This window comes from Galeopterus variegatus, unplaced genomic scaffold (assembly GCF_000696425.1).
Source record: "Galeopterus variegatus unplaced genomic scaffold, G_variegatus-3.0.2 Scaffold7772, whole genome shotgun sequence".
NCBI lineage: Eukaryota > Metazoa > Chordata > Mammalia > Dermoptera > Cynocephalidae > Galeopterus > Galeopterus variegatus.
This window is the reverse complement of record NW_007733883.1, coordinates 20,827-40,656: the sequence shown is the minus strand read 5'-3', so window position 1 is coordinate 40,656 and position 19,830 is coordinate 20,827. Positions and strand designations below refer to the sequence as shown.

The 19,830-nt window shown below is 35.7% G+C and overlaps 1 protein-coding gene across 4 annotated transcripts in view; it reads left to right on the top strand.

Annotated features, from left to right (window-relative positions):
* Positions 1 to 12,761, top strand: part of CDC7 (cell division cycle 7) — a 21,885-nt gene extending 9,124 nt beyond the window's left edge. For 3 of the 4 annotated variants that reach the window (XM_008592317.1, XM_008592316.1, XM_008592315.1), the window contains 8 exons: positions 871 to 964; positions 1,050 to 1,192; positions 2,112 to 2,361; positions 3,034 to 3,129; positions 4,058 to 4,233; positions 5,004 to 5,086; positions 7,317 to 7,466; positions 10,878 to 12,761. In XM_008592317.1, coding sequence (XP_008590539.1) covers positions 871 to 964; positions 1,050 to 1,192; positions 2,112 to 2,361; positions 3,034 to 3,129; positions 4,058 to 4,233; positions 5,004 to 5,086; positions 7,317 to 7,466; positions 10,878 to 11,272 — 1,387 coding nt within the window. In that variant the 3' untranslated portion in view covers positions 11,273 to 12,761. The remainder of the gene's footprint in view (positions 1 to 870; positions 965 to 1,049; positions 1,193 to 2,111; positions 2,362 to 3,033; positions 3,130 to 4,057; positions 4,234 to 5,003; positions 5,087 to 7,316; positions 7,467 to 10,877) is intronic. The other variant, XM_008592318.1, reaches the window with a different exon arrangement.
* The last annotated feature ends 7,069 nt before the right edge of the window (positions 12,762 to 19,830 follow it).

Genomic DNA, 19,830 nt, shown 5'->3' with positions numbered 1-19,830 from the left:
TAGGGTTGTTATGAAGATTAAGCAGATTTGATGAATGTTTATTAAATGTATAAGTGTTTTGGAGTTTTTTTGTTTTGTTTTAAATTCCTATATAAAGATGACCAGTAAGGGGATCTCAACCCTTCGCTTGGTGTTGTCAGCACCATGCTCAGCCAGTGAAGCCAACTGGCCATCTCTATATAGGATCAGAACCCGTGGCCTTGGTGTTATCAGCACCGCACTCTCCCGAGTGAGCCTTGGGCTGGCCCAACATATAAGTGTTTAATAAATGTAAGTTATTATTTTTTAATTCATTATTACCATCTTATCTGCTACTAAGTCTCATTAATTCATTCTTATCTTTTTCTTTCTTTCTCATTTTGCCACTTTCCTAGTTAAAACTATAATTATCTTGGGGCCGGCCCGGTGGCGCACTGCTACAGTGCGCCGCTTGGGAAGCGCGGTGGTGCTCCCTCCGAGGGTTCGGATCCCACATACAGACCGGTTCCCGCTCACTGGCTGAGCGAGGTGCGGGCGCGACACTGAGGGTTGCGATCCTGTTGCCGGTCCGGTCCGGTACGGGCGTGACAATGAGGGTTGCGATCCGTTGCCGGACACGAAAAAAGACAAAAAAAGGAAAAAAAAAACAAAAAACTATAATTATCTCATATTTGAATTATAGTAACCTCATAACTGGCACTATTTTTGTTTTAAAAGAAAACTTTCTCGTACAAGTCAGTTAAATGTTTATACTCTCTTATATGATGATGATTTTAAGTCAGTTTTTTAGCAATATGTATACATTGCTAAAATTACATTTTAAAAAAATTAAGCATAAAGTTTAGTTCATTTGACCTTTCCTCTAAAGTTCATTGTTCATTTTTCCACTAGGGGGCAAGACAATGTCATGGGAGTTAAATACTGCTTTAGGAAAAATGATCATGTGGTTATTGCTATGCCATATCTGGAGCATGAGTCCTTTTTGGTAGGTTTTAATATTTCTTGAGTTTTTATTAGCTAAACATTTAATTGAAGACAATTTTATGACCTCATTCATAACTTTATTTTAGGACATTTTGAATTCTCTTTCCTTTCAAGAAGTACGGGAATATATGTTTAATCTGTTCAGAGCTTTGAAACGCATTCATCAGTTTGGTATTGTTCACCGTGATGTCAAGCCCAGCAATTTTTTATATAATAGGCGCCTGAAAAAGTGAGTATGAAGAGTTTCCAGAAAATATTTATACTTGAATGAATTTGTGCTATGGAGTCTGTCTCTTAGACATAGAATATACTCCAATAGCCATACACAAATTATTTCTGTTTCAGATTTTCATTGTGATTGGGGAAGGGTAATGCATTGAAGAAGAAGGTAAAATTATATCAGTAAAGCATTGTACATCATGAGATGTACCATGGTTCAGCAGAAATAGCACTTAGCTAAAAGAGACTTAGTAGTCCTTTTTAATCTTACACATGTCTCTCATCTCTGTGCTTCATTTTTCTTTTCTAGTAAATGAGAGGCTCAGACCACATGATAGCCAATTCCTTGTTTTAACACTCAAGTTCTGTTTTTATGTATATTTTTATGCTGATTATTATGTAGAGGCATTATAAGCTGAAAATAACTTAAATACCACTATTTATACAATGAATCATATTAAATATGGTAAGAAGATTAAAACTATACCTTCTTTCTTGGGATATTGAACTCTTGACTTTTCTCTTTAATTTTCTTTAATTAAATCAGATTTTAAAACCGTCATTTTAGTTTATTTTCTTTTAAACTTTTTAAACTAGAAATTATCTGCTATGGTGCTATCTCTGCCCACATCAGAGAACAAAAGTTTGTGCTCATATCATGCATTCTTTTTCTGCCTTGTCAGCACAGGCCATTAAAAAAAGAAAAGATTAATTGATTTATTGTGGGAATTATCTTTCCTTAATTTTCGAGCCTAGTTAGCTATTAAATCCTTACTTTGGACAACTTTTTTTTCCCCCCTGAAATGTTATAAATTCTTAATTGATCTCAAAAGAATTAACAGTTTTTATGGGTATGATTTGAGAGTATTATGGTATTTCTAAGCTTTAATTGTTCCAGAGAAATAAAAATGTTTAATTTTGTTTCTTAGGTACGCCTTGGTAGACTTTGGTTTGGCCCAAGGAACCCATGATACGAAAATAGAGCCTCTCAAATTTGTGCAGTCTGAAGCTCAGCAGGAAAGTTGTTCACAAAACAAATCCCACATAATCACAGGAAACAAGATTTCATTGAGTGGCCCAGCACCTAAGGAGCTGGATCAGCAGTCCGCCACAAAAACTTCTGTTAAAAGACCATACACAAATGCACAGATTCAGATTAAACAAGGAAAAGATGGAAAGGTTCTACCTCTTTTATTTCTTAAGTACTAGCACTGTTTTAGAAATGTACTCCTTCATCCAACAGAGGGTGATATAATACTAGGATAGTACTTGCAATTAAAAAAAAGTTTTTTTTACATTTATTATATGTATCCAGTTGATTAGATTTTCACTAAGACTTGTACTGAGTCATTTTACTTACTGTTTTTAAACAGAAATTTACTTTGTTGATTTATAATGTCTTTATGTATTACAAAATTACATTATATGACAAAAATGGAAATAATAAACTTTCTCTGCATGTTATAAAGTTCAGTTTAATTATCCTTTTTAAAAGAAAGCATTAGTTATAGGGGACTAATTCTGAAGTGTCTATCTCCATTTTAGCTGCACAGCAAATGTAACATCCATGCAGGTGGTTTTTGGATTTTTTTTAGTTATATATATATATATATATATATATATATATACATATACATATATTTGTGGACTATGATAACATTGTATGTGTGTTAAGAGTTCTGTCTAGACTATTTTCTCCTTTCACAGAAGTGTCTGGGTGCCTGAGAATGACTTGGATGCAACTGTTTTTGTTTCATGTCACTTAACTCTTTCAAAGCTATGGCAGAGTACAGCTGGCAGAAAGTGTTACAGATATAATCCTTATTTTCCTTGTTTTTGTTGGTATTGTAGGAGGGATCTGTAGGCCTTTCTGTCCAGCGCTCTGTCTTTGGAGAAAGAAATTTCAATATACACAGCTCCATTTCACATGAGAGCCCTGCAGTGAAAGTAAGTAATGTAGCTTAATAGTGCAATGGTCAGTCAGTCCTACACTGAAGAGAATTTAGGTAATGACTGGATTAGAATTTATTAAGTAGAGTTTGGCTTTAACAGAAGGTATTATGGCTTTGAGCACTTACTCAAAACTTCTATTTTCTTCAGGTTTTTCCTGAACTTTTTTTCTTTTTCCTTGTCCTTTTTGAGACCGGCCGCACCGCGCTCAGCCAGTGAGCGCTGTGAGCGCACCTGTCATCCCTGTATAGGATCCTAACCCGTGGCGGGAGCACCGCTGCACTCCCAGCGCCGCACTCTCCCGAGTGCGCCACGGGCTCGGCCCTTCCTGAACTTTTCTAATGGAATTTTTCGTCATTTTTGGTTAGCTGACTATTGTTGCTCTTTCTCTAGAAGAACATTTAGAACATTAGGGTCTCTTCTGTCATCATTCCTAGAATGTGAGCTCCCACTCCCAACACCTTACATAGTTCTTACACATAGCTGATAGAGTACAGACGTTTGTAAAGTTAAAATTGTCAATGTTAGATGATTTTAAATTGACTTATGATATCCTGTGAAAGTTAAACAGCATGAGCAACAAATTAAAACTCAGACTTTAGCCAGTGTAATTGTGCAGTTTATGGTTCTGAAATGGAGTTAGACACTAGAATGTAACATTTATACTTTTGTAATATATCAAGAAAGGTTCTAATAAAGTGTAAGTCAAATATTTACCAAATTAGGACTAAGTAAATTTTAATATAATTTTATTTGACAGAAAAACCCAAGAAAACCTTAAATATTTTAGTAGACAACTGTTTATTTACTATCCAATATGATATTTAGCAGTGTTTATACTTTGCTATTGCTTTTTGCCATACTAGCATTTGAAGAAATCATATTAGATGTCATGATAATAGAAAATATGACTTTTCTTTTACAGCTCATGAAGCACTCAAAGACTGCAGATGTAGTATCAAGAAAGTTAGCAACAAAAAAGGTTATTTCTACAAAAGTAATGAATAGTGGTGTGATGAGAAAAACTGCCGGTTCTTGCCCAGCTAGCCTGACCTGTGACTGCTATGCAACAGATAAAGTTTGCAGTATTTGCCTTTCAAGGTAAGGATGTTGCTATAAAATCACCAGTATGCTGTCAGACAAGATTAGAAATTACATTGATTTTGGTGGGCAATTGATTTAGGGAGTGAAAGGGAAAAACACAGATCTGTGAACTATACAAGCATTGAAGCAGATCAGTACATTGAAGAGTAAATGGTATGCATATTCTCTTTGGAAAACATATTTGCTGTTCTGTGCAGATAACTTGGGAGGACGGCGCAGAGAATAGTTTTATTAAAAGATTAGAATTGCACATTTTGCTTGCCGATGTACTGTTTTCTATGTTCTCTCTTTATTCCTGCCTATGTGGAATAAAGTAATAGAGCTCCTCTCCTACTCCTACCTCCAATTCTTTGCCTCATAACTTTTTTCCTTCAAGACTTGGCTTTCACAAAACCTTTCCAGATTAACTCAAAAATATAAGTAAATAAATATATCAGTAATCATCCCAAACAGAAATTAATTTTATGCAAATTCCTGTTGTGCTCTGTTTTTCTATTATGGATTCTATCATCTACCATCTTTGTATGTTTAAAAGTTAGCTTAAAACCTTTCTAGAGTAAGGCCAGAGAACGAGTAGTGGGAAAAAAAACCCCAATAGAAGCAAAATACAGGATGTTCATCACAGTAGATTATCATTTGCTTTATAATTTTTATTTATATAAATATCAAGGCAAAGATTATTTTGTACTAAATTGATAAATGTTGTTTTTTGGACTTAAATAGTTCGACTTTAACATAACTAGAGAAATCTCATTTCTTCATCATAGGCGTCAGCAGGTTGCTCCTAGGGCAGGTACACCAGGGTTCAGAGCACCAGAGGTCTTGACAAAGTGCCCCAATCAAACTACAGGTATGTCGCACTGGAAGTACAGAACCCAATTCAAATGGATGGTCTCAGATTTATTTTATGGTCTTTATCTTTTTACGACTAATATTTGAGCACAATTTTAGCAGCATGGCATTCCCATTTTGGGGATAATGCTATTTATGAAAGTTTCTAATGCTAGTGTTGCTTTTTTTTTTTTTTTTTTTTTGGCAATTTTTTCAATAGATTACATTTTGCTTATCCATTTACAAGATGATTTTGTCAGAGATTTTAACATCATCTTCGTGAGCGGGGGTGGGGGGAGTTATGTTTTGTAGTTTTGCCAACTAAAGACTTGCAGCATTTCATCTGTTTGCCTAATATCTCAAAAGTTTTCTGTGCTGCAGATATAATTGTGTTTGAAAATTATTTTGAAAACAATATAATTGTAGTTAAAAGATTTTTAAAAAGAAAAAGAAGTCTTCTATAATCTAAAAAGTTGTTATGGAGCCAGAAACCCGGAAATATCCTGTTGAATGAATAGGTGAATGCTTCTGTTCAGTTGGATTATGAGCTTTGAAGAAATACATTCATTGTCTGTCTGTTCTCAGCTCACTAATGATGCAAAAATGAATGAGACCATCTGCTCACACTATTTAAGACATACTCTCAAATAATTATAAAATAACCTATTGAGTATGGTGGTAAAACTATACAGTGTATGTGAGGGGTATCTAACTTTCCTAACCAGAAGGGATTATGGAAGGTAGTTCATGGGAGAGATGACCTCTGAGATTAGAATGTAAATTAGGAAGGGGATTAGCATTGAGGCATGAGCTGAGGAGCTCAAGAAACAACATAGTCTAGTCACACTGGAAACTATAAAAGTTTAGTGTTGCTAGAATAAAATGCAAGTCAAAGAATGGTGAGAAATAAACTTGGAAAGAGGAGGACAAGATCAGATCACACTTGCTAAACAGCTTGGATTGTATACTGTAGATGTTGGAAAGTTATTCAAGGCAAAGCTATGGTAATATTGTATTCTAGTAGGTTCATTCTGGGAGGTGTGCAGAGAGGATAGATTTTGGAGACTCGCAGCCTACAGTGTCAGGGTGAGAGACAATGAAAGCATGAATGAGGGCATTGATAACAGGAATGAAAAGAAAGGTAAAGGTTTGGAAAGGCAGAGCTTGGTGAGTAATTGGATGTGGAATTTTGGTGTGGGATGGTGAAGGAAAATGACATCTAGTTTACGAGATTCTTATCTTGAGGGACTTAGATGTGTACCAGTAACCAAGGTGTAGAATAAAAGAGATGTAACTGGTTTGTAGAGAAAGGTAAGGTTGGTTTGGGGCAAAATTGGTTTGAGATATTTGTGGGACTTCCAGGCAGAGATGTTCAGCAAAATAAAAGTAAAATCTAAATCACAGGGAAGGAGCTGGGCTGGAAATACAGTTGTGTGTCATCATTATATAAATGGTAGTTGAAGCTGTGAAGTGGATGGACCATTCAGTGAGACCATACAGTGGATAGAGGCTGGAATTCTAAGGAACCTCAGCACTTGAGAAGGACTTGGAGAAAACATTGAAGGAGCAGTTTTTTACAAAGGGAACTAAGACAAGTGATTGAGTGGCCAAGGGAATAGAGAGCAAATAACTTGTTGATACGAGGAGTTTGACAATTAGGAGAGGACATGTCCGTAAAAGAAAAAATGAGCTTCTTAACATGAGGCTGAGCTGAATGTTAACTGTCAGAATTCTGGAGATTAAAATTTCTATAACAGTAGTTGGTGTTAGTATCTGGCTGAAGAAGAGGTTCTAATGTTCAATATTTTTCACTAAAATGAAAATATTTTTGCTACTAGCGTGTATTTCTCAAGGAGCATCCAGATTTTTTTTCCCACATAGCTATTTTTGGATTTCTTTTGATCTTATAAAATGTGCATTTACTTAGTGTTTTCTGATAGTGCAATGTCCTTTTAAACTTACCAACGTGTTGTTCAAGACAGGAAACATTATATTTTGTAGTAAGGATATTGAATCAGGGATTCTTGATCCTACCTGTACATTAAAGTCACCAGAGGAACTTTTAAAAAATATCTGCTCCAGAACTAGGCAATCAGAATCTCTGAGGAATTGGGCCTGGGCCTGGGCCTCCAAATTTATTAAGACTCCCAAGATGATGCTAATGCACAGTAAAGATCAACAACTACTGGTTTAGATGATAAAATTATAAATTTGGAATCTGTTTTTTTAAAGTTTGTTTTCTATTACAGCAATTGACATGTGGTCTGCAGGTGTCATATTCCTTTCTTTGCTTAGTGGACGATATCCATTTTATAAAGCAAGTGATGACTTAACTGCTTTGGCTCAAATTATGACAATTCGGGGATCCAGGGAAACTATCCAAGCTGCTAAAACTTTTGGTAAGCAGTTTTATATTATAGAACAAAAGAAATGCCTTTTATTATCTCTTAAAAATCACTTAATAAATTATTATGAAATTCTCTTTATAAACATATTCAATGTTCATAAAGTTCTCTAATCTTAGGTAGAAGTTTTTCTCAGTTGCTTTAGAATAAAGTACATTCTTGTAAGAAAATAATTTATCATCACTTCTCCATATTTGTAATTATTTAGTGTTAAGCACAAAGTATTACACTGGTCCAGTACTTAAAGCTCAACTTTATAATCTTAAACAAAAGAGTAAGGAATAAAATCTTAACTCCCTTTAGTTGTGGTTTGACTTTTATTACATAAATATTTTTAATAATATATTTTAATTTTCTTACTGTATATTAAGCATCAGGAGCTCTACTTAGTACTGAAAATGTCCTTTCCTTAAATGATCTTGGTCTAAAGTAACAAACAGTTAATTAGGAAGAGAATAGAAATGTCTGTGGTTAGGGTAGCAGAGAAGTAAAATGAAAAGCACACATTTACTTTTGGAATATTAGGATTAGTGTAGCCGAGAAGTGAAATGAATAGAATACATTTACTTTTGGAGTATTATTGTAAGCATATATTGGACATGGGCAATTATCTTCATAGCCATATAAGTTCTTCAAGACTGGGATATGCCTTGTACTTAATAGGGTACCTGAGAATTATCTCAGCCTTGCTCTGACCAACAGCCTGAACTCGAGTCCACCTTGTGTTTATTCTCCAAGCACAATTATAAATACTTTCCAAGGGATGGGTATGATTGAATCAGTTTTCTACCACACAATATGGAACTTTCCTATGGGACAAAATCAGCCTACCCAAAGAGTAGTTGGGCTGCCTTGTGCTCAGCCTCAGCATCAGTGGGTCTTAACCTGGGGTGATAGCAGAAGTATCTGAGAATCTTCAAGAAATACACATGCCTGCCCCATTCCTAGAAAATATAATTCAGAAAAATACGATAGTTAGGAAGGCTCCAAGCTTGTTACTTTGAAAAGATAAATGATTTTGACAAGAACCGCTGCTTAGGCACCAGTGCTGTGGTCTAATCCACAAGAAAAACTTAGTGGTGGTTGTGAAGAAAGCCTCCTAATACAGGCTTGCAAAAGAATGTTTCTGCAGCAAAGTCAATCCACAACTTGTACCTATCTTGTACCTGTTATAAAAAAATTTTGTTTGAGGAGGATGAAATAATAATACAAAGGAAAAGTGACCATGAATGGAAAGCAAGATTGATGTCTTGGGAATGGTATTCTTAACATAATAATAAACATAACATGACTATGTTTATTCTCAACTAATTGAAACTTTCATCTACTATTAAATAACTTTAAGGGAAGTTTATGAACAAGAAGTTCATCAGTCAACACTAAAACATTTTATTGATAAGCTTTAATCTCCCCTTTTGGGGAGTTATGAGGGCCAACAATGGAAGTACAACATCTGACAAAAATATTCCATGGCAAGTGCCGTGATAACAGGCAAGGGCATTTAGAGATTTACCATTGTAATGCTTGTTCTTATATTTTAAAAATAATAATTCTATATAGCACTTTTCTCAGTTTTATTAGTATGACTTCTGTAGTTTCAGTCAGATCTTACTATAACTTTGGGCTGAGTACAGAAGACTCAAAACCTCAACAGATATAAGTACGTTCCCCTTTATAACCTAAAGAAGTGACTTGCCTGAAATTAGCAGTGAGAGCATGTGTGCTTCTCTTGTGTGTAACCTGTCCCACTGTCCTCAACCCTTAGACCTGGCCCAATTGTAGGTTGTCATTAAGTACTTGTTGAATTGTGCTAAATAAATTCAAAATAAAAACCTTGAGCTAAAACAAATTCCTGACACACAGAAGTCTGTAATAACGCTTTGATTGAATGCGTTAGTTTAAATTATTTTCCCTGAATATTTTAAATGAACCCTGTCTTTGGTCATGTAAAAAAATAACTTGGGCATATTGTGTAGCTTGTGGACATGCTATAATATATACTGATAATTATTTCATGACTTTAGAGCAAGCTAATAAATTAATGAATAAAACTTTATGACTATTCTCTGGCTACAATTTCCTAAAGAGAATAGGAATGATAGAATAGATTTAAAAGTTAGAGAGGATTGGCATGATGTATCATCATCAAACTTGGTTTTTGATAATTTGTTACCTGCCTTAGTACACCAGTCCAGTAGTTAGATCAGAATACGTAAAGGTAACTTTTTATTATCTAGAGCTAGGTTAATTGCTTGGTTGACAATCTGCATACCCCAGAAGGGAATCTGAATGTGTTGTGCTACTCATTGTTCATAGCCACATTTATGTTTAATAAGGAAATCTAAGGCAAAGATAATACATGATTACCTATTCGTGCATTTAACTTATTTTTTCCATGTTTGATAATAAACTTGTCAAGAAGTTATTTCAAAAACATTTATATTTTTAAAAACTGAGATCTGGTTTGCTTTTTAATTTATTCAGAAACATCGGGGCTTCTTGTGTACCATATGTGTACTATTGTGAGTCTCTGCTCTTGTAGAGCTTAAATTCTAGTGAGGGAGAAAAAAATAAATGTGTACTTTCAGACAGAGATGAGTAGTTATTGAGAAAGATAAAAGGAGAAAGGGGTGAAGAGGGCTCAGCTATTTAAGATACATTGGTCAAGAACAGCATCTCTAAGGATGTGACATTTGAACAGAGATGTTCAAATGAATAATTTCTTTTTGTCCAGTCCAACAAATACTAATTGAGCACCTAATATATACCACGCATTGTCTAGGATTTGGGAGTTCAAAGATGAATAAGATGGGCCCTATCTTCAAAGAGCTCACAGTCTAGGAGGTGAGACAGATAAACATTTTATCAGGTACAAAATAGAGTAGCAAAAGTAATAGTGGAACTCATCCCAGGATACAGCACAGCACAGCTTAAAATAATCAGTTGTTTCTGAGAGTGTCAGGCCTCACAGATGTGATTCTCAAGCTTAGTGGCAATGTAAGTGGAGGTATCTTGGGTACACAAAGGGTATGGGGCATTCTAGGCAAAAACAAGAGCCATGTAGTCAAAGCCATAGAGGCCTGGAAGAGGGTGTGGTGGGTGGGAGCCGCAGCTGGTTAGAGATTACAGAAAGATAAGATGAAGCTGGAGAAGTTGGCGGAGTCAGGTGAGTGCCTGGCATAGCGTAGTAAGTCACTGTTTCTATGTACTATCTCCCAATTTTTGGTTTGGCTTTCAACCGTGTAGTTCAAACACAGCTTAAATACAGCATGTGGTGCTCTATCTTATATTCAGAGTGTGTATCTATATATATCATGAATCACATGGTTGGACTTGTGTGTATCTCATGAGAGAGGCTTCTGATATATTCAAATGATATAATATATGTATTTTTTTTTGTTTTAGGCAAATCAGTATTATGTAGCAAAGAAGTCCCAGCACAAGACTTGAGAAAACTCTGTGAGAGACTCAGGGGTATAGATTCTAACACTCCCAAATTGACAAGTGATATACAAGGACCTGCTTCTCATGACCCAACTTTTTCAGAGAAGACTGACCATAAAGCTTCTCACAACATACAAACACCTCAAGTACAACACTCAGGGAATTCATTATATGAAGGGGACAGTAATGGCTGTGGAAGTCGTTTTGATGAGTATATTGCTAGTTTAAAAGGCTGGGCTGAGGTACCTGATGAAGCTTATGACCTGCTTGATAAACTTCTAGATCTGAATCCAGCTTCAAGAATAACAGCAGAAGAAGCTTTGTTGCATCCATTTTTTAAAGACATGAGCTTATGATTATTGTTCTTCATTTAATGTTTACTGTTTTGTATTGTGAGGTGGAGTAAAAAGCGTTTTTTGTAACAGCTGTAAGTTCTTGTTTAGAGACCAGGGCAGGATGAGTAATTTATTTTAAAATCTTAGTATTTGCTCTGGTGGCAGATTCTAAAATATACGAGGGTAATTCAGAAAGTTTGTGGAAAAATAAAATTGAAAGATCATACAAATCTTTCCACAAACTTTTTGAAGTACCGTCGTAGATTAAGCTTACTTAAAGTGGCAGGGATAGTTCTTTGGACTAACAATGTGATCTTTGAGTTAAACCCACACAAATAGAATCAGATTTTTAGTTTCCCTAATTACTTTTTACTGCCATATGCAGAAAAAGGAGCAGTTTTAGCCCAGTACATAAGGGTTCAAAGTACAGGTCTTAAAATTAATGGATGTGATAGGAACTAAATGAATCCAAAGACTTAGTTTACTGATTTCTTAGCACTATGAGCTCTTTTCTTTGTTCTTTTGGAAAATTCAATCTGGTGAAGGTGCTCTAACAATTTTGTAGGTAAAGAAATAATTTTCTAGATGTATGTATTATACCTTTTATAAACACTAAAATAATTAATGAGGAAGTATGAGTCATGGGGTAAAATATTACTTAAAATTGAACTTATCTATTTTTAAAAAGTATTTCATGGAAGCATTTTTGTGTGAATTGCCATGTTTTTCTTAAGGGTTTCTCTTGGTTTTTCTTCCTTCTCTGCCCCCACATAACACATTCTCCTTGGAAATTATATGGTGCTTACCACAAAGTTTCTGGGTGCTTTATTAAATTTTGCATGTGTTTATAGTTGGGAACTTAAAATAATGCATATACTGGTTGATAAGGGGAAGCTGCAGGACCAAAGTGAAGATTGATAGTCCAAAATGCTTTTCTTATTTTCTTTTGAGTGTGTATGTTTTTTCACATTATCTTAGGTATAATTATGTAGCTGCTAAAAGGAAAAGTGAACACAGAATTGGGAATGTTATTGGAGATTTATTCTCTGCCTAGAGCCATCCAATTCTGTATGTACTGTTTTGACTAAGTTGGTCCTGCTCAGAAAAGAATGATTACTGGAGTCTTAGGTGGGTTGGAAAGAGAGAGAATGAAGTGGGCATAGCAGAAAAGGACCTAAGAGAGGTTTATGTTATTAACATTCCAAGATGATATATATATGAATGACAGCCTGACACACTTTCTATTGGAAATAAGTCTGGGGAGATGAATCTGCTGAGAAGTTTCTCCTAGCTTAGGGACATACATTCATTTTGTTATTTTGAGTATTGATAACTCAGTATGTCTACCTAATCTGGTAAATACGATGGAGTGTGTATATACACATGCACACATACACACCATGACCGTTGATCTGCTCTCTTATACTTTAACCTTTTTTAAAAAAAAATTGATGTTCTTGAATTTGTATGTTTAATAAAGTTATCCTTTTATGTTTTTTATGTCACATTACTCATTTGAAAAATAATAGCTTTTTAAAAAATATTGACCGCTGGGAGTATTTTCCTTCTGAGATTAATGAATATTCTTTCTTCAGCAAATGGTGGGTAGTAGGTTAACAAATATTGACCTGGCTAAAGTATTACATGAAACATAGGAGTAGATTTTTGTGTAGAAAAGGTGTTCATTGACTTAATATATAGGATATTTGTTACAAATAGTAGAACAGTAAACCCTTTCAGCAACCAAAATGAAGTGTTTACTCAGCTAAAATTTTTGACTCTCAATCAAGATAGCATATCCTCATAAAATTAAGAGGAAGAAAAATTTAACTACCAAAAGGGCAGAGAGGAGGACTTTCCCTAACAAAGTTTAAAATGCAGACCTGCTGTTTTAACTATCTGTTATTGTCATTTTTAGGACAGAACAGGGGGTGAGGTGTGGGGAGGATAAAGGGAGCTAATTTTAAAAGATGTCTAATGTTACAAATTAATAATTCCCAGGGAATTTCAATCCCACTGTAGAATGTTGCCTCAATTTGGGGCTAGTATTCCCAATGTGCTGGGTCAGAATTAGCAAGGAGCTTTCATATATGCACATTCTTTAGGTTTTTAAGCCTTCTGAACACCATTTTTTAATGACATCTATGGGAAAGATTTTAATCAGGCAAAATAGTTACTTCTAGGGAAAGATTAAGAAGGTAACTAATTAATGCCATTTCCTATTATGGAATTTCCCAGAGTATTCAGCAATTATTTACTGTCAGCTTTTTAAAATTCGTATTGCTCGGACTCTTAAGATAAAACTGTTAAGGGGATTTTTACTTAATAAACCTTAGACATTTAGAACTGTTAATCATTAACAAGCTACAAGTATTGGTTTCTGAAAAAGGATGCAGCTCTCTAGCATTTTTAATGAAACTTTTCTTTATAAGGAGATAATTATGATTGTCTTAATGACCTAAATGAAAATGTGGCTCAAGAATGGTTATTCCAAAGAATAAAAGTTTCACAATCTGAACCAAAGTCAAGTGATGTTAATACCTTACTGTTTCTGGCATCAGCATTTTAGGGGCAAAGTGGTGTTACAGATGTCAGAATACTGATTGCATAAAATCTTGAAACCCACAAAACTCATAGGCTTAAGTTTTAGTAATTTCTCTTGTTTATGTAATTTCAGCCCCACACGTCACCGAAAAGTTATTTATCTTAAGAAACTGGCCAAATTTGGCGGGTAATGCTGTCTGCCAGTGTCTGCAGATGTATTGTTTCCGCCTACATTTGTGCGTGTTGTCTGTGGTCTTTAAAGAACGCTATCTATCACCAGACAGAAATGTCAACTCTTCTGTTCAAATTTTTTCCTATGTTCTTAGAACTGGTATTGCTGTTTCCAGTTTCATCACATTATGTCTGAACTGTCTTCCTTTCTTGAAAGGTGGATATTATCAACCAAGTACAACATATGTAATCAGAAGTAGTTAATGCTATGTGAAATTACAGAAATGTTTTTAACAAAGTAACCACAAAGATCAGTGCTAAGATGAGTAGTAAATAATGATGTTTTAGATATCTAAAGTGAAAAAGCATGATTTTAGGAAAGCAATTGCAAATTGGATGAGAAAATTATAAAAGTGAAGTTCAGGAAAGTAATTGCAACATAATTTAAGAGCTTAATTTGACCTCGTTTTTTCCTCAATAGAAGAAAGGATAATATTGTCCTTTACTTGTGTTGAGTGCTTTAGAAAATTAACAATATATGGAAAAGGATGAGTGAAATAAGTTATTTGGAGAGTGTGTATGGGTACAGAGCTTTTATAAGCCAATGAAGGTGACTAGAAAACATGTAGATGGTTTAGAATTTCTAAGTATACACCATGTGCAAAATATCTTTTTGAATTGAACACGTCATGTTCTATCCTGTAAGCAGATTCCATCTTGGACCCTACTGAAGCAGTTCTTTAAGGAAAGTAACAGGTTTAGTACTAGAAAATCCTAACATATGTAGGAAAATAAGGAATAAATAGCTTCTAGATTCATCTCTAGTTTTAGATTTAGAGAATGTCAGAGTCACTGGTAGGGAACCAAGAAGATGGGCTTCTGACATCTTGAAGTCAGAAGAGTAATAACTGGACACTGTCAGCTGTGGGGTGAGTAGCACAAATCAGAAAATGAAAGAATCATGGAATTTCTTTCTAATCAGAATTTTTGCATATATTCCTTATCTACATTCTATTGATGGTGTGTTTTTGTATGTGTATTTAATTATATATTCACCCTTTGTGTAAATTCCTTTCGTAACTTTTCTGAAGACTAGCATGTGATTTAGAAATGACTCCAACTAGGACAAGACCAAGAAAGTAAATCAGAAACAGATGTGTGGCTCTGTAACCTCACGTTATTCTAGCTCTGTCCTTAAGAAAGAACGGGGCTGGGGAATCCAGCCATCTCCAAATTTCTCTAAATACTCACTTTAATGCTTTTTTACCCAGTAGAAATATCTTTATTTTTTCCGGCATATTGCTGATCACCATCTTCCTACTCTCAAATGCTCTGATTAAAAACAAAACCAGTCACTGTATATGTATGTATATGAGTAATTTTTAGACAAGTATTAGCAATGCTCCTTTAAAATACACTTTTCCCCAAAGTTTGTGAAATGAATCTTGGTGTTCTGTGCGTTTTGATTTATTTTAAATCTCTATAAGTAAATGGCCTTATCAAATGTGTACTCATAAAAAGGAAACTTACCATGTTTATGCTCTAAAAACACCAGCATCTTATATCTCTGTTGTTTTTTAAGAGGAAGAATCTTTCTTGTTTGCCTCTATGCAATGTGACTACACTAGTGTCTAGCATTTATTGAATTGGGTGCTCAATAAGTATTTGTTGAGTGAACGCATTGGAGTTACATTTAATTAATTTGTTTTCTTGGCAGAATATTAAGCCCAAAGCTCTCTTAACAAGGGTAACTCCCTAAGTTTGGTACAATTTATTTGATTGGGAGTGACATCAAATGGTAAGAAAAGTGAAATGTCTCATTCCTTCTACATAATTTCTTCCTACTAGACCACCCCTCTTACCCATAAAAATGTAATTTAATTTTTTTTTTTTTTTGGCAGGTGGCCAGTATGGAGATCAAACCTTTGACCTTGGTGTTATAACACTGCACTGTAACCAACTGAGCTAATCAGCTAGTCTTATAAAAATGTGATTTAAATGAAAGCAAGATTCTAATGCCATGCTTTAGATTCAGAGTAGCCCCAAATGGGTCTTTGGACTTTGTAGTTGCCATTACATGGAATGCCTTTCCTTCCAATCTGTGTATCCCATACACATTATCAGGCCATCAGAAGTCCCACTCTTCTACAAAGCCTTCCCTGATCACTCCAGTCCAAATGATCTTTTCTTTGACTTCCTATGTACAGATTATAAGCTTTTCAACGGTAGAGACTATCTTATATCCTTTCATATTTCCTATCACTGCATTAGAGACTCAGGTACTCGGTCAAAACTTTGGGGTTAACTAGGAACTTGAAACCAGCATATATTTCTTAGCCCCATCATAATAATCCTGGCTTAAGGACCACTGCTTTAATTCTGAAGTATCTGAAGGATTATAGTGTTTTCCCTTGATGATCTGTCCTAAGGCTTCTCAGCATCCTTACCCCCATTGCATCCATCTCAGTTCTAGTTTCTCTCCACTCCATTTCCATTGCTTTGACCTCAGTGGAGACAGAATAGCTGGTGGATCTTTTTATCTGTAATAGCCCTTCACATCCTTGTATAAGAGGCGGGTGAGCAAAAATTTCATAATTCTCTATTGTAGTCATGTTTTTCTCTTACTGTGTGCCCAGCACCATAACTAAATCAAAATAATCAATTTAAGGACTTGTAAATATGTTTACAGGAAGGCATAATGTACACAATTATGCTTTATTAATGTGATTCATCTTCATGCATGTAGTATCCTATTCATCCTGGATTTTTCTGAGATAGCTTCAATTTCAAAAATGTCAATCAATTTCAAAAATTTAGTGTATTCTGAGAATTCCAACATTTTTTCATCCAAATTGGATATCTAAGAATCTCTCAACTGAAGTAGCATGAAATTGTTAGAAATGCATTCCAGTTTTTTAGCTTTGGAAACATGTTCATTATAACTTATGTCATCTGAGGTTATTTCTACTTTGGGGACTAGCTGATGTAAGTTAAATAGAGATTCTTCCAATGTCTTGAGCACCAAGTAGGGCCTTATGTGTTTTCACTGAGGTCTCACATTTAAAAGTATAGATGTCAAAATGGGAACATTTTAATGCTTCCTTACCCTTTGTTGATTAAAAATTATACCTTGACTGGAGGCAGCATAAATGAGTCAGCCAAAGCCAGCTTTTCCCTGTGCTTTGAGTTTGGGTTTCCTCAACTACAAAATGGGGTTTATACCCCTACCTCACCGTTTGGAGGGATAGGTGATAGTATGCTTGCTAAATACAATGCCGAAACAAGTACGTAATTGTTTCCTTTCCTTCCTTCCTTTCTTCCCTGGGATTCTTTTCATCTCCCCATACCTGGGAGCATTGCCTGAGGATATTCTTACATATTCTTCCTTAACCTTTTTTTTTTTTTAAAGCACATCAGAGCTTTTAAACCATCAGAATGGAAAATTGCCATAATCTGGGATGTTGTAAACCTGACATAGAATTGCTTATTTTCTATGCATCGTGATGTCCTCTCTGTCCACCAGATGGCAGGAGTTCCTTTGGCATGTTCTATGAGGATGCTGCCCAGAGGCGTTTGGACTAGTGTATTAGTAAGGCTACTAAAATAGAAAAGAAGGTACACAAACAAAAAACTGGATTTTTCACTATTAAAACAGTACCAGGCAATGGGGAAGCAAGTGATCATCTATTACCCCCTCATCTTTTCCAGCGACAAACTTCTCATATCTACTACGTCTTCTCTTCTGGGTTCTTGCATATCCTGTTTCCTCTGCCTGGAGCACTTCTCCACCAAACCCCAGCCTCGTTCACCTGCCTAACTCCTCTTCATCCTTCAGGTCTCAGTTTAAGCATCATTGCCATTAGGAAGACTTCCTTGACCTCTCATTTTGAGTTCCTGATGCTGCTGCCATCACCTGCCCCCACCCCCCACCACCACCAAATTCTGCTCATGAGCATCCTGCTCAAATGGTGCCTCCTCAAATAGGCTTCCCAGTTTACTTGTTTGTAATCTCTTCTGGTGCTTAAAACAGTGCTTGGGACAAGTAGACATTCAAAACCCTATGGTAAGGAATGACTGCTCCCACATTATCCTATAAGCCTCCAATCATTTCTGTTGTGGCAATTATAGAACTGTATTATCGGTCCCTCTTGTCTGTATCACCTACTAGATTGTGAGCTCCATGACAAGAAGAATCATGTCTATTTCCTGCACCATTGTATCTCCAGAGCCTAGCACATAATCAGCTCAACAAATGTTGAAAACTGAGCACACATACAGCTATATTATATACATATGCACAACGTGTGACCACAGTAAAGCAATTTTTGTTTTTTGAGGAGGTCAGTGAAGCAGAGGAAGAGAAATGGTAGCAGGGACCTGTACTAGGCTTCCTCTGCTACAGCAGCATCTATATTTGGTCAGCCTGGTGGGCTTTTGATAGCAGTTACACTAAGTAGATTTTATGTTGGCCTGAAATTTCAATGAATGAATTTAGAATGTGTCAAACTTTGTAGGAAGTTAAACATGGTTTACAAAGCAAGAATTTGGGGAGGCCACAGAAGATTTGAAGAGAGAGATGTTTGTGAGCAGCCATCCAGTAACCAAATAGGTATAGTGATATAAAAATAGGCAATAAGAGAACCTATGTGAATTCAAATAGTTAGCTGTGAGAAATGAGCCAGAGGTGTAACATTTAGAAGAAAAAGACTCAGATTTGAATATGAGAAGCACTTCAAAATACGTGTTCTGGGTCTTGAGCAACAAGTAATGCTTATATATGAGGCCTCCTCGGTGAAGGCCCCAGGATAAAGGCAAAACCTAGCTCAGAACATCTCAGAGTGAAGAAAGGCCTAGGTTACATCCATTCTTTTAAGAATCCAATATGTTTTCTAAAAATGATAAGATGATAAGGCAGGTTTACAAAAATGATAATTTTAAAATTTCATTTAACAGCACCTTTAACACAAATTATAATGAGTTTATTAAATTGAACCACATGAAATTGTTGATATTCAAACATGTTTTGACCTAGAAAAACAATTTTGCATAGTTCAACCTAATACGACCTCATCTGAAGATAGATGTTGGAAGTTTCTGAGACCCAGCCCTTAGAGGACCTAGCTAAATGGACCCCTCCCCACCCCAAATCTGCTAACACTGACTATAGCCTTAAGGTTGAGTGTGTCCCATCTGTGTGTAAGTATGAACACTCAACCTCCAAACAAAACAGTTCTCAGCTGTCTGACCCTGGCGTGGAGGCTGAACACCAGGCTAACAGAAAATAAAATTCTAGAGATGAAGCCTATATGCATTAAGGGTGAGGATATGTCTGATATATCTTAAGTTGCCAAGTGGAAGAAAGTGCAGTAGTGCCTGATGTATAGTGAGCCTACAGAAGTATTAACTGACTGGCTCATTTTCTCCCTCCCTCAACTGCTCATCTCATTCTTTCTGCTAACGGTGAGACTGGTTCTGTTTTGCTCACTCTCCCCAACTTCAGCAGTAAAAACAGTGCTAAACAACTCCAGGGTCTTTCCTGCCCTTTCCCCTGCTCCCAGCATATACTCCCTCCTCCCTCCTTAATTTTCTTATCTGCCTGCTTCTTTGGCCTTTCCTTTGCATCTTTTTTTGCCCCTGCCTCTTCCTGTGCCACCAGTAACCACTGGGTAGTAGGTGAAGAAGCTATCGTGTCCTCCTACTCCCATATCAGATCTTAAGCTGATATTCTCTGACCATGAGAGGTCATGAGATGCACCTTGATGCTCTCAATAAAGTGTAATTGTTTTGATAATCCCAATGAGACCAAGATGTCTAAATTCTTCTTCTTACTCTCTGATCACCACAATGTGAGATGGATCCAAATA